This window comes from Pelobates fuscus, chromosome 3 (assembly GCF_036172605.1).
Source record: "Pelobates fuscus isolate aPelFus1 chromosome 3, aPelFus1.pri, whole genome shotgun sequence".
NCBI lineage: Eukaryota > Metazoa > Chordata > Amphibia > Anura > Pelobatidae > Pelobates > Pelobates fuscus.
Window position 1 is genome coordinate 77,122,997 of NC_086319.1, and position 14,639 is coordinate 77,137,635.

General features: G+C 40.3%; 1 protein-coding gene across 5 annotated transcripts; it reads right to left on the minus strand.

Annotated features, from left to right (window-relative positions):
• Window positions 1-1,554: 1,554 nt before the first annotated feature.
• On the minus strand, window positions 1,555-12,647 carry FAM53C (family with sequence similarity 53 member C). Of its 5 annotated transcripts, none has more exons than XM_063447252.1 (5): window positions 12,502-12,647; window positions 10,812-11,014; window positions 6,209-6,266; window positions 3,934-4,691; window positions 1,555-3,812 (listed from the first exon to the last, which is right to left on the minus strand). In XM_063447252.1, the coding sequence occupies exons 2-5, from the start codon at window positions 10,887-10,889 to the stop codon at window positions 3,582-3,584; spliced, it is 1,125 nt and encodes a 374-aa protein (XP_063303322.1). In that variant the 5' UTR covers window positions 10,890-11,014; window positions 12,502-12,647; the 3' UTR covers window positions 1,555-3,581. The 5 variants fall into 5 exon arrangements, with proteins under 5 accessions (XP_063303322.1, XP_063303321.1, XP_063303319.1 ...); XM_063447251.1 differs by having other exon boundaries at window positions 12,400-12,647; XM_063447249.1 differs by having other exon boundaries at window positions 12,382-12,647.
• Window positions 12,648-14,639: the final 1,992 nt, after the last annotated feature.

Genomic DNA, 14,639 nt, shown 5'->3' on the forward strand with positions numbered 1-14,639 from the left:
TGTACATGGCATAGAGAGAGACTCATTTCTCAAAATAGCAAAGTTGGTGAGGATTAAAAAAAAGGTTAAAATAACCAGCAGAGTGCAGTAGAATGGTTATGATGCCAAGAGAACTTTCTTAGGGTTTGCTTCCTCACACATGAGATCATTTCACTTTTGCATTCTATGCAAAGAGTGCCAGGCAGAGTAAAGGTTTGACAATACACCAGGAACAGTACCCAGAGACTGTTGGCAAAAAAACAAACAAAAAACAACAACTTTTTTCACATTTGTGAAGGACTGTTGACATCAAGGATATTCCTGATCTACCAAAATTACATTTCCACAGACTTCTGCAGCCACAAATGTGCTGAAGGCCTGCTGGTGATAGACATTTTAGTCAGAAAGTCTCAAAAAGTCGTGGAAAGCTTCTGGGCCAAAAGATTCAAATATGGAAACCTATTGGATCTGCCCGTTTGAGACCATACCATTTACAATAAAAACTTGCCCTTGTTTCATTTATACTCCAGCAGAAATGCAACACTATTTATATGTATACAGCACTTTTATGTATTTAATTAATTTCTGTTAGCAGGTGTCAACACTTCCCTTTTCATCTGGCAGCTTTATCAGGCCACGAGGACTTTACATTGTATTAGTAGCTACCCACCACATTCATTCGGCCCCACCTTCAAATTTTGATTGACTGCAAGGCATGTAACCAATATGCAACAAACAAAAACCCACTGGACTAATCTAGTCCTGCAAAGGATTCATTGGAAGGAAAAAAAAATAGTTCCTTAACCTGGTTTGGGCAAGAATACCAGCAGAAAAACTGCAACAGAGGTTTCCCAGTACCAAAAACAAACAAAACAAACAAACAAAAAAAAAAATATTCAGTACCACAACACTTCCAGACTCATTCACTAAAGCAGGCTTCCCCAAACTCCGGCCCTCCAGATGTTGCTGAACTACAACTCCCATGATTCTCAGCCTATTGCGTTTATAGAATCATGGGAGTTGTAGTTCAGCAACAACTGGATGGGCCAGAGTTTGGGGAAGCCTGCACGAAGGTATGAATGTTCAGGAAATGGCACAGGTAAAAAAAAACAAAACAAAAAAAAAACCACAGTATGTCACCTATATTCCTAGTTTCACCATTTTTAAACAGTCATAACGGAGTTTCCTGGCAGTTTACACTTCAGTGAATAAACAAACCTGTTGCGGACTAGTTTGAGAACCGCAATTAAATAAATACAGCAGAGTTGGACCATATGTTCAAATCTCCTTTGACCTTAAAATTTGTTAATTCAAATCACTGCTATGTGAACAAACTCCACAGTTTTACCAAAATAAAAATACCAAAATCAAGAATTAGAATTTCAAGATAATGTGCCTTTTTGCAAAGGTTTCTAGCCTTGCATGTTTAGACACCTCTGTTAAACAGTTCACAGGCTGATTGATAGAATATAGCTATCTCAGATATACATACGAAATGCACCCCTATAACTTGGCAGTGCTTGGATTTAATCTGCATTAAATCCTCCCTGTAGCATTATATAACAGCACACAAAATTAGTTTGTCATTCATCTTTATCAGGTAAATTGAATATAACAGCAGTCTGTGGCTCTAAATGGAATCTGGAGAAAATGTGACATTATAGAACTTTAGTTGAAATGGGGAATACAGAAGCCATGTTGGAACCAACACCACGTCTGAGCAAAAAGACAGGAGCGGTAACACAAGATCCACAATGGCTTCACTAAATACAGTTTGTATTTTATTCCCCACCCTGATCCACTTTATTGTAAAGCTCAACATATTTTTAAAGCAGCAGTTTTGTCAGGCATGTACACAGTTCCTTGGAGAAAAAGGAAATAAAAAGTGGCCTCCTCATTAAATTGGGTTGATTTTATTATGTATCTATTTATTTTTAACACCCCACTTAAATCTTTAAAACACAAAGAGGGTAAACACCAGTACTTGGTACTGGAAAGTTTGTCAAGAACAACGATCCCCATTTTAAGGGGGAAAATATTTATACACATATATAAATACTGTTAAGGAGTCCTTAAAATAAAATCAACGGTTACTAACTTTGGAGTAACCGCTCCAGTTCTGGGTCAATTTACTACCCCCCACTGGAGTCCCCATTTGCACATCAATGGCAAAATACGTTGTTTGAAACACAGATCCATATTTTGTTTTAGATTTGACTGGGGTATCGAAATTAAAAGGACGGCCACTGCAGATCAAAACTCCTGCTTCTCCAGGATCAGCGCAAAGGTTTTCCCCATTTTGTATTTATTTTATCTGTAACATGGAGTAGTATAGCTGAGCTGTCCGGTTTAACAAGAATACAAATAAAACAAAATTTGAAGTGTTATGGACACATACACATCTTACACTTATGTATCTAATTACAGGGGCTCCTCTGCATCATGTCGAGAAAGGAATAGGTTGTGAATGTTTTCCTATACACTTAATGCTCCCATGGCTTCTATACATGTATAACATTCAGAGGCTCATGAAAATATGGTTCCTATCTTCCAATGTGAGGGATTCTGCAACACCTTGCTCACAGTGCCATCTGCAGCACCACAGCCTGCACTTTAATATACACACACCAGCAGACTCGTTCCTGAGGAGGGAATGGGGCAGAGAGTGGGTCACAAGGGGGTGGAATGTGCAGGATTAAGGAATAAATACCTTTTTTAAGAGGTATTGGGGAGGTCACTCTATGCAAGACTCCAGTGGCAGTGTGTAGACAGCAGATACGTTCAGGGCGAGGTGATAACTACCTCTTCTGTGTTTTGTTTTTGATCGACTGCCTCAGGAATCTCTCACACGCAGGCAAAAATTCATTTTAGGGAAGGGTAGAAATAAAAATAAATAAAAAGAAGACCCTGCAATTTAAATATAATATTTGTTCTATCAGCCCTCTTCAGGAAGAGTAAGAACAAAAATAAATTCAGAACACATGGGCATGGGATCCCTTGGCATTTGCCTCTGAACTCTGCTGCCATGGGGGTATTCACTTGAATGTAAGGCTTTTGCCTTTGTGCACAACTGGATATGCCACCTTGTTGATTTACATCAATAGTCACGTTATCTATAATAATGAGAATTGATCACAGGCAAATCATTGCACGTGACTCTGCTTCCCACTACCCCACCCCCTGGGCAGCTCGGCACATCCTTCCAAAATCCATCAATATAAAAATAAAGCAATCCCACAGCACCCTTTGTGTAAAGTTTTCTTTTACCCCCCGCCATTTTTTTTTTCTCTCTTATTTTTTTTTTTTTTTTAACTCAGTAAGGGGAGATCATCTCCAGCTATAATGCTGGGAAAGGAGAAGTGTAGTAAGGGTCCCAATGACCCAGCCTCTGGCTTCCCCCTTAAGAAAAAGAATGTAAGATTTGGCTCACTCCCCTTTCCCCTCCTCCCACGCACATTTTCTGTCATGAAGGTCAGAAGGTTTGTTGAATGCACTTGGTGCAGGTCTCTTAGCAATGGCCTGCAGCCGGCACCCAAACACTCTCACTCAGACACCCCCTTACTATCAGAATTCATTTTGAAGAGTGATGTTTCCTGAGAGTGCTAATTCTCTTCAATTAGATTTAAATCCAGGTCCGCGAAGTCATGCTGGAAGAGCATTGCCTGGGGGCAGGAAGCATGATCTCGCCTGCCTATGTCTTCTTCGCTAAGTGCCAGTGTGCAGGTGGTGACCGGACTCCCAGTGGTGCAAGGAGACTCCCCGTGACAAGCCATAAAAGGAGATGATGAGCTGCCTTCATCAGAGTTGTCCAAGAAACACATAGCACCAACATTCTGTAAGAAATAATACATTTCAGTAAATTGGATTCACAACCACCATTTTGTAAAACATCATAACCTGCTCCTGCTGCCCTCCCCAAAAGAGCCATAAAGCCTTCCTTCCAATAAAGATCACCTGGTTCATCTTGTAGAAGTCCAGTGAAGGACGATGCCATCGTGTATCCTCCTCATGCCTCCGCTTGATTCCACATTTTCTTGTGTCCAGATCACAAGGCTGTGATTGGCTGCGTGGGAGACACTGCTGCCGTCGGACCAGCTCTGGTGTGGAGGGTGGGGAGCTGCTGGTTGAAGGAAGGAACCGTCCTGCATCCTTGATAAGTACAGGTGACAGTGAAAAACGGCGCTGCAATGGGAAGCAGCTTGGCCCTTCTGTGTTGTCCCAGAATACACCAGTTGGGGAAAGGGTACATGGGCCTGGTGACTCCCGACACAAGGCCAGACTGAAGAAAGGAGGGCTGTTGGCTTGGATGCAGCGTATAGAGGCACTGGGGTCATTTTTGAACCTGAGACTGGAGACCCCTTGGGATGGGCTTTGAGTCTGCACTCCCAGCACTGCCCCAACCCCACCACTATTACATCTCCTCTTAACTGGAGTCCAAACTTTAGAACCACTAGGCCGCCAAACTGGCCGCCAGCGCGAAAGGTCCTCTGGCACTGATAAGGAGCGGCAGTGTCTCTTGGTAGGGGGGGCTGGAGGAGCAGCAGAGTTCCCTGCCTCAGGAGCGTGGGAAGGGCTTCTACGGTGGGGTGAGCTCTCCCTGCTCAAAACAGGAAAATGAAGGCTCAGGCTGGAGTGGTGATGACAGCCAAGTCGAATCCCATCTTCAAGTTCAATCCTCGGACAATGACTGATCAGTCCCCAGGAGCGCTCTTCTAGAAAATACACATTCAGAAAAAAAGGTTATATAGATGACAGAACCGTTGGCAAATAAAAGAGACATATGTTCTTAATTAATCATTATCGTCTTATGTAATTATCTTTTTAAAATATATCATTTTCAAGATGGCAGCCTAAAGTCTGTTTGGTGATATTCTCTATAAACATGTGTACCAGTGATACAAAATCAAATATAAAACCATCAGATCTTTGGTGTAGAGATTAATAAATAAAATTAAAAAAAATAAAAATGTAATGATTACAACTAGCATCCCAATGAGGTAACTGATTATTCTTATAAAAAGCAGGCATTGCTGATCTTAACCGGATAATACCAGTCACCTTGTGCTCGATCAAAGAATGTTTTCATAGGAACAAGACAGAATGTGTTGTAACATGTTATTTTAAGGAACAGATCCAAATATACTGAAATTAAATAGATTGTATTAATTACAACAAAAAAAGTCTGTATCAGTAACAATTTTACATAAATGTACTTGGGTGCCACAGTTAAAAAACAAACCCCCCCCCCCCCCAAAAAAAAATTACAAAAAACACAACTATTGCAATGTGAGTCTGCAAGTTTGTTTGTTGCTAAAATCAAAACTGTGCAGCAAGTAATTGATGGGCAGAATGAATAGAGGCAGCTTCTAACAGATCAGTTTAACTTGGGCATGGATCTTAATTCCTGAATAGAGACCTTCTTAGCTAAACACCAAGGTCAAATAGGGCCCTTAATACTTTTTAACTACCTTCAAGGAACACTATAGGGTCAGGAACACAAACATGTATTCCTGACCCTATAGGGTTAAACTCTCTCCCCCCCCCCCTCCCCCGCCGCCAACCTAAATATAGTAAAATCTTACTTGTATTCAAGTCTGCAGCTGCTGTGAAATGATACTGTGAGCCAATCACAATGTTTTCCCATAGGATTGGCTGAGACTGTCAAGGAGGCAGATCAGGGGTAGAACCAGCACAAGCCAAACACAGCCCTGGCCAATCAGCATCTTCTCATAGAGATCCATTGAATCAATGCATTTCTAGGAGGAAATTTCAGTGTCTGTATGCAAAGGGTGGAGGACACTGAATGACAGTACTGCACACTAGGTAGCACCTCTAGCAGCCATCTGAGAAATGGCCAGTGAAGTTCTCACTAGGCTGTAATGTAAACCTTTTTTTTCTCTGAAAAGACAATGTAAACTGCAACAAGCCTGAAGGCAATAATTCTACTCACCAGAACAAAAACAATACACTTTAGCTATTCTGGTGACTATAGTGGCCTTTAATTCTTTCCCATTATCTAGAATATCCATTATATTGATTGATATATGACAACCATAAAAAGTGGTTCTATCCTTTCTGATCAAACTTTTAATTTAGGGCAAAGTATTCTACATTCTATTCTAGAGTTCTATATTTTCCAAGGATTTCCCCCCCTCATAAAAACAACATCAAAATGTTATATAATAAGAGCACCAGAGTATGGAGGACTTCACACACATAGAAAATTTACCTGTAACAAAGTGAAAGGGGCTGCTGGTTCCCTCAGGGTCGGTCTGACTGGGCAATGGCTGGGAGAAAAATACAAGAAAAAACAAAACAAAACAAAAAAAGACAGTTTTTTAGAATTCCCAATGCCGGCAGCCACATACTCTGGGGAAAAAAGTAGATTATGCAGATAGCTCATATGTCACAGAACATGCATAACATTTAAATCCATTCCCTGAATTCAAGGTATATGTAGTTCAATAAGGAATTAACAGGGCGAGTTTGATGGGTAATCCCACAAGAGGAATGTAAATGTTAGAGAAGGGGGGGGGGGGGAGCATATAGGAACATTTTACACTCTGTAAATATTGCGCCAATAGGATTATTGTGCAATTGTATAGATTTCCATGTGAGTGCTAGATTTTGATTTAAATAAAAAGGAGAATCCATCCAACAAGTAGACTGGTTAATTCAACCAATGGTGAACTGTTGTTAATAAATCCAACCTGTTTTTTCACTAAACTGTTAATTGTGGTATTGACAGAGGAATATTGTGTTTGCTTATGTATTAGACTTTTCTTTTTTTGTAGCATCAGAACGAACATTTAATAACCTATCAATAGATAATCAGAGGAATTTCTAGACATTTAATGATTTTACCAACTATGATAGCCTATTTTTGACATTTTAAAATTTTTTAGCAGTGTGCCTCCAATTTTGATATATAATATCAAATAATATATAATATATATATATATATATTCCGCATAGGAGCTGCCTCATCAGCCTCTAGCACAAATACAACGGTCCACATCATCAAGAGACTGGGTCGTTGGAAATCCAACATATACCATACATATATTCCACGACCAGAAAAAGAGCTTCGTCAAGCTTTCAGGAACTTGGTTATGTAAAAAGGTAATAAAGTGTGTATTTTCTCGAACTTCTCTTTTGCCCTCTTATTTACAGGCCCAATCGTACGTTGGTTTCGGCACACCACAACCAACTTTGCCCTTACGGATACTATCACGGATTAAATTCCGAGCACAAATAAAAAGGTACTGTGGTGTAAAAACACGTGTGGGGACGTTTACTTATCACGTTAGTACTTAGTTTAGGAATGAAATAACTTAAAATATTAGGCTCAATTATTTTTTCAACGGCATCTTTTCCGGTCATTTTACAACACAAAACCTCAAAGGAATGGCTGTGGAAAAGAATATCTATTCAATAAAATTTACCGGTACTTTAGAATTCCACACATTTGTGGCTGTACAAAAATAATCCATGTTGCTTTAAAATATAGCAGTAAAAAAAGAACCGGTGATGTAGAAGTAGGACTCAATACAAGTTTGAACTGTAAACTAAACACGAAGGTACAATTGAACAAAACATAGGAGACATATTTAATTGCACCGTTATGGAAACTAAGTCAATGTTTTTTTCTATATAAGACCAGATTACAGTTTCCTAAAGACCCAGATTAGGCGTGGAAAGGTCTACTTTGTCAAACAGTAAAGATTCCATTAAAGGATCACTCTCCATAAACACTTCATCTTAAGTGGTCAGGGTACAAAACCCTGTTTGAGCAGCCTTTTGTTATGGCGATAAATTCCCAATAAGATTGCTTGTTGAGGTTTGCCCAAGAACCAAAACAAAGAAAAAAAAAATAATTAATAAAATATATATATATATATATATATATATATATATATATATCCCATCACTTTAAGCGAAAAGGGCTAAAACGCTTATAAGACAATGTGAGACTCTGGCTGAGGCTGGAGGGAGTTAAAAATATACATCTGATGTAATATGATAGCCAAGCACTTGCTTAACAGCTTATGTGTAATACAACTCCAATCAACCTCATCCAGGGCTTGGGCATAAGACGTTTTGTCTACAAGAGCTTTAAATAGCAAGCCACCATTTTAATGGAAATCTAAAACGGAATACTTAAAAACAGCACATGAACTAATGCAGCCATAAAGTATGATTTAATTTTTTTGTTTTAATACAAATCCGTAAATCAGCTCTTAAAAGGCCAATGCCCATCACAAAAATGTAAATAGAAGTGCTGGGCAAAATGGAGACTAACTTTGTTAACTGTAGGGGCCTACACTGGAGCCAACAACTGGTAAGTATTAATGGTTTAGGAAACATTTATGCAAAAATGCGAATAAATCTGACTTAGAAGTTTAAATTTATTTTATTTTTTTTAAATGCTATAACCATTTATGGATCTGGGTATGTTGGCACTGAAACCCAGTGGATAACAAGTCAAAGTTGATCACAGAGTACTCACAATCAGAAATCTACATTTCCACTATGGTGGAAAGTCAGAATGAATCACTTCGTCCATCTTGCCCCAGTTGTAGAGGTTGATTAAGGCTGGGTTGAGATTCAATAAATACAAGATAAGTAAAGACTACTTTGTCTTCTGGATAAGCCAATTTTTGGCATAATATAGCAAAAGCTGCCACATCTTGCCATTTCTCCATCAGCCATTACAAGTCATGACAGACAGAAAACCGGCATTGGATCACACCGATAATGGAATCCTTATTGGCCATGTACAAGAATATATCTATAGAAAATCACAGTGTCTCATGGGTTCTTCCAGAGGCCCTCCTTTTTGTACTTTGAGGCCAGTGACATGGTTGTGGTCAGGGGAGATTAGGTCAGTTCCAGTACGGAGATTCTCTCCTACCCCTCCCCCCATCATTCTATATGGGGGCGCCTTTTCCCCACCCAAGTGGACTATTCAGAAAAAAAATAATACCTGGCCTACAAGTACAAAAAAATAATAAACGCCATCAGGTCATTTATAAGATAAGATTCTATTCTATTGGAAATTACCAGAATGCATTTTATATAGTGTACAGACTTGGGAGGAGGGGAGACATGACGACAATATCTCAAATGATTGGTCATACACATTAAGAAAAACAAAAAAATAAAAATAAAAAAAAAACATTTGAGAAAGTCCGATTGTGCTTATTAACACCCCCCTGCCACATAAATAAATAAGATATATATTATATACTTTTGTCCAACTCTTCCAACAACCCATTATAGGAACTTATGGGGTAAAAGACCTGTCACATGGCATTTAAAAAAAAAATATAAGATATGCATGTCTATAGTTGCCAGGAAGACTGGACATTAGGATTAAGTATCCGGTTTAATTGTCAATAACCCGGTTAGTAAAAAAAAAATAAAAAAAATAAAAGTGAAGTTAACCAAGTTTTTACACAGGTAACAACTAAGTTATAGTTTTTATTTTTGTTCTCTTCAGATAAAGATGCATTGTGTTTGCAAATGAGCTACTGAACAATTTCGTAAAACCACTGCAAAGCCATATGGTAGCAAAATGTCACATTCGGGGGCAGATATGTATACATAAGCAGGAGCTTAAACTCATATCTGAGTGATAAAATCAAGGTTAAAAATATAAAAGTTAGATTTGCTTGTAAATCGTCTTGCAGTTTCATTTTGCTAATGATTTCTGCATAAAAAGAAGGCCTGTTACTCAACTGGTAACTTCACTGTACCTTGTGCTGATAAGTAATGATGGCCTTGAAATCACAAGTGACAGTGCAGTAACAAAGATTATACAAAACTAAAAAGGAACATACTTTGGTTAATAAAGGAAGTCACATCAAAGCATGACATTTTTTTGAGAGAGATGCAAATTTAGCCATTAAAACGACTAGAACATTCTTAGTTCTCTGACTTGGGCAATTTGGAATCGTGTGTTGGGTAGAAGTGGGCCTTAATCCGGAGTTCACTTGCCGTTCTACACAATCTTCTCTGTACCTCATAGTTTTCCACTTATGGTCTAATTTGGATGGTAAGACTGGAGAATTATTTTAAAAAATATATAATAAAAATAAAAAAAAATATGGTACTGGTCTGTTTAAGAGTATAGCAGAACTTAAGCCTTCATTCATAAACAATATGGCTTTAAAATAATATTTGAAATTCTGGAGTGTACATGAACGTTATAGCAAAAATTCCAGATGAGAAGGCTAGAAAACCCTCTGTAATTTTGCACAATATTTTCTCTTTCTTACAGCAACAATGTTCAGTATGGGAATAACCTTGATTACATGCAAGTTTGACATTTTAACTTCTTAAAAATAAAAAAAAATAACCAGAATCTAAAGAACAAGGAATACGATCAAAAGTAGATGTTTTTTTATGTTAGTGCTCCTTTCACGAAAAGATAGCTATAAAATAAAAATGCAAAATCGAACACGTGAGTGCTTTACTTTCAGACTACATACAAAATAATCTTGCCAAATTTTCATTAAAACAAGTTTGAGGAAAATACAAGTAGATGGGCCAAAATTCCTGCACAGCATATTCTTGCTGACAATACCTGCGATCTTTGTCTTCAAATGGATCAAGACCTAGTCTGTCATTTGTATAAATACTCAAAACTATTGGGTTTAAATAAGTTGTGAGGGTAAGCAGATCATTTTCATGTAAAGTTACATACAATTTAAACTTTTTTAAGCCTAAGAGAGATATATACATGTTTTTATTTATGGAGAGACCATTACTGTGAGTTACACTTCAGGTGTACAGCATTAAACAAGTAAATCACACATAAATGGCCTTACCAAGCTTATACTGAAAGATTTGCATTTCAGATCCTCCAGACTTTGTTTTTGCAATTGTTCTGTAATCATGGAGATCATGATGGTCAGGTCTGGCTTCTCGTCTGTCTTCTCAATAACCAGTATAGGACATGATGGCTACTTCAGTGCCAGTCTTTACTGGGCCTAACCCAGCCGGAAGCTCAATTGGACCCCATCATTCCATCCTGTATTACACAGACACATATAGTCAGTCTGAGAAGGGGGGAACCAAAATTAAATCAATACACTCTGCTCCACCAGGCACCAAATAAACAGGACCTCAAACTAAAAGTATCGACAGGGACGTGTACATGGCATTAGCCTTGCAACCCATTGGTTTCTAAAATTAGTTCACCCCAATTCTTCAATGGATACATAATGGTCTCAATGCGAAGTGAAAGGCAGGGATACTACAATAAACCAGTAAGTTGATTGAAGCTTGGCAAAATATGAATCGCCTGCGCCAACAGACTGGGACATAAATTTGCAACAGAACTCAAAATTGGGTTCCAAACCAGTGGATAAGAACCACGGTACCAGCACCAAGTTGGAATGTTAGGACTCTCATTCATTCCTCAACTACCCTTACTTCCCTGCTTTTAACATGCCATCATTTTCAGTTTACTCCTACTGCACTATGCCAGAAAAAAAATAAAAATAAAGCACATGCAACAGGACTGCAAGCAACATAACTGGGCTGTTTTTATTATTTTAAATTGTAGTATAAGGAAAAAAATGGCAGACTCATTGACCTTATACTTGGAGCTTTAATAGTGCCTTAGGCCTCTAGCAAGCCCCAAATCAACAATGGATGAATGGGAAGATCATCCTGTTTCATGAATGGGGAGCCTTGTAAACAGAAGCAGGCTCCATCTCTGGTTATTCTGCACCCTGGAGGGGTCTCATTCACCCTGACTGCAGACACAGGATCCTGGAGATTGATGCTCCAGGATCCTGCCATGGGGGATGCTGGGCTCACACAGGGTATGGGGGGGGGATACAGTAGATCTCCAGACCCCCCTGATACCCAATGCAGGACTGGCCTTTCTGCCGGTGACATCCCCCCCAGCCTGTGACAGGGATGCAGGAGCAGGCCCCCCGGTGACTGCAGACCTGGCTGTGGATGAGAAGGAGTTAAAAGGCTTGTTTATCTCCCTCCTCAGGAGATGGCCTGACCGGCGCCTTCCCGCGGGCCCCTAAACTGCGCTGCTCGGCTTACCGGGGGCCCATCACATCCACCCCTTCGTGGTCCTCCCTTCCGCCCTCCATCCAGCGCCCCCCACCTGCTTTGCCGTTTACCTGCCCCCCGACAACGACCCTCCCTGCGACCCAGAGCAGCTCTGAGCCACTAGCGGCCCTGCAGCGTCCTTAAATACCGCCTGGACCGAACCACTCGCGCAGGGGTGCGCACGGCAATCCGGCGTTGCGAAGCAGGGCGCGGGGAACCCCCCAATATACTCACCGGGGCTCGGGGCCTCATAGCACAGGGATATCTCCCTCCGAGGGACTGGGGGGAAAGCGCGCAGGTGGTGTCGGGGAAGCCGGTGCGCACCTTGGCCAGGTAGCTCACCCCTGCCAGACTAGTGGGCTGGCCTGGTCCCTATTGCGGAACAAACCACCCCTCGCATAGACGGGGGGCACCGGCTGGGTTCGGGCAGTCTGCTGGGCTCACCGGAAGCGGTGTGCGCCGAGCCGCGGGTTCTCGTCAGGCTCGCGGAGAGTTTTCGGTCTCGCTGAACACCAGTCTGGGCCGCGAGGTGACATGGGCACAACCGATTACAGCATAGGCCACCGACAGCCCACCCCCCTCATCGCACCATGTCTGTCGTGTGTGGCGCACAGGATGCCGGTAGTTGTAGTTTCCAGGGGTGTGGGGTGTTCTGTTATACAGGGGATACAGGTTTTTTTTATTTTTTATTTATTCTAAAATATATGAAATTCACATGAATTTGATGACTGCTTAATTATGGTCTGCATTAAATCTGCAGGTAAAGCCATAAAGTTAATTTATGCTTTAAGTTCTATACTACAGAAAATAAACTATGGAAAGGGGTCCTCACTCAGCAGTAGTGGAATTACAACTCCCATAACCCTGTGCAATGGGAGCTGTAGTGTCACAGCAACTTGGGGTCTGCTATTTGTAATTCATATTGTTTTGGATTAGTGGGGTGGGATATCAAAGTGTAATGATTTGTAAAAGTAGGGCAATCACCAGAGGAATATGCAGGAAGATTCCATTGGGGATTACTCCAGCTTTACAACTTTTTTTTTGCACCACTTTTCAGAATACTTTTGAGATTATATATATATATATATATATATATATATATATTTATTCCCGTCTATTTCCAATAACACTCAGCCAGACATCTGCCTGAGCATCATGGGAAATGGTGTGCAAAAACAGCTGGAGTACCAAAGGTTAAAAAAGAATTATACAAAGATTTCCATTCAATGTGCAAATGTAGTTCAGAGCAGGAAGTGTGAGATAAATCAGACCTGGCCTGGAGAGACTTCTGGAGTGATCTGTATTTCCTGTTCAATATGACTGCTTTAACCAGAAGCCAGCAAATCCTACGCAGTGTGAACTTAGAATTGCTTTATTTATTGTATGAAAAGCAGGCCAGTGTTCTATCAGATCAGCATAAAGCATTTGTTAATGTGAGAAAACATTCCCATACCTTACTGTTAATAAATGTTTTGTTTCAAAATGTTTTGCCCAATAACTTTATTAAAGTTGTATGAATTTGCACGCAGTGGGAAAAAAAACAGTTAATGAAGGAGAAATACTAGTCATTTATTCAAAATTCTTGTAGTAAGTGAATACTACATACTGCAAGACGTCACCTCTAATGTGCTGTCTGTTAATATGAAGTCATGTGGGTGTAGTATTACATATGGTTGTAGACATAATGGTAGGGAAGATTTTTTTTTTATATAGACCTAGTATCTAGAATGTGTACAAAGTTTTTAGCAAACTTACCCATAAATCCACTTTTTATGTAGTTTTTATGTAATTGTTTTTCATTTTGATGATTAAGCAGAAAAAAAACTTTAACTTAATGGATCATGGCCCAGCAGTTCAACTAATAACTGCTCAATTCTCTGCCATTAAAGCGTTCATTCACTTTGTCGATGCAGTCCTAGCCACACCTCCCATACACGTGACCTACACAGTCACCCTACATTTCCTGTAATGTGGTGGAATCTCGGTAAAAATAAATTTAGTAGGCCGAGATTACCACGTGGCATGTGTACGTGCATATGCTGACGTATCGATCAGTTGGTTGCACGAGGCAAAGATACGATCAGTAGTGTACGGAGCATGTGCAAGAATACAGGATATAGTATTCCCCTCCTCCATTGTGCTGGACAGGCCATGCGGTCAAGCAGGAAGTTAATTCTTATTTGTATTGATTGGTCAAGAGAATGTGCGGGTGGAGCTTAATATGGGAGGAGTTATGGGCCTATATAAGGAGCCTGCACTATTGTCCGGGGCTCAGAACCTGCTGTATTTTGGTGACATTAGTCCCTCTGAGTCCCGATCGGTGATCCAATAAAGAATCTCTTCCTTCCTGAAGAAACCTGTGTCCATCTCTCTGTGCTTGGCTTCCGTCAGTTTCTCCGGTATCATTTGGTGCATTGGCCGGGAAGCTCATCGTTCAACGGTAGCTGAGAGGCAGAGGCGTGAGACGGTCTATCTTTGCCCACGTTCTCTACGGCTGCACCCCTGAACTTCTGCGTGGACCTCCCTTCGTCTCGGCGCCACTGGTCTGTTGTCCAGGAGATCATCGGCCTCTACGTAAGAAG

Coding starts and splice junctions, on each gene's coding strand:
- FAM53C (XM_063447252.1), bottom strand. CDS start 10,889: ATGATCTCCATGATTACAGAACAATTGCAAAAACAAAGTCTGGAGGAT. Junction 6,267..10,811: donor AATCTTTCAGTATAAGCTTG/GTAAGGCCATTT, acceptor TTTTTCTCCCAG/CCATTGCCCAGTCAGACCGA. Junction 3,813..3,933: donor ACTTCTACAAGATGAACCAG/GTGATCTTTATT, acceptor TATTTCTTACAG/AATGTTGGTGCTATGTGTTT.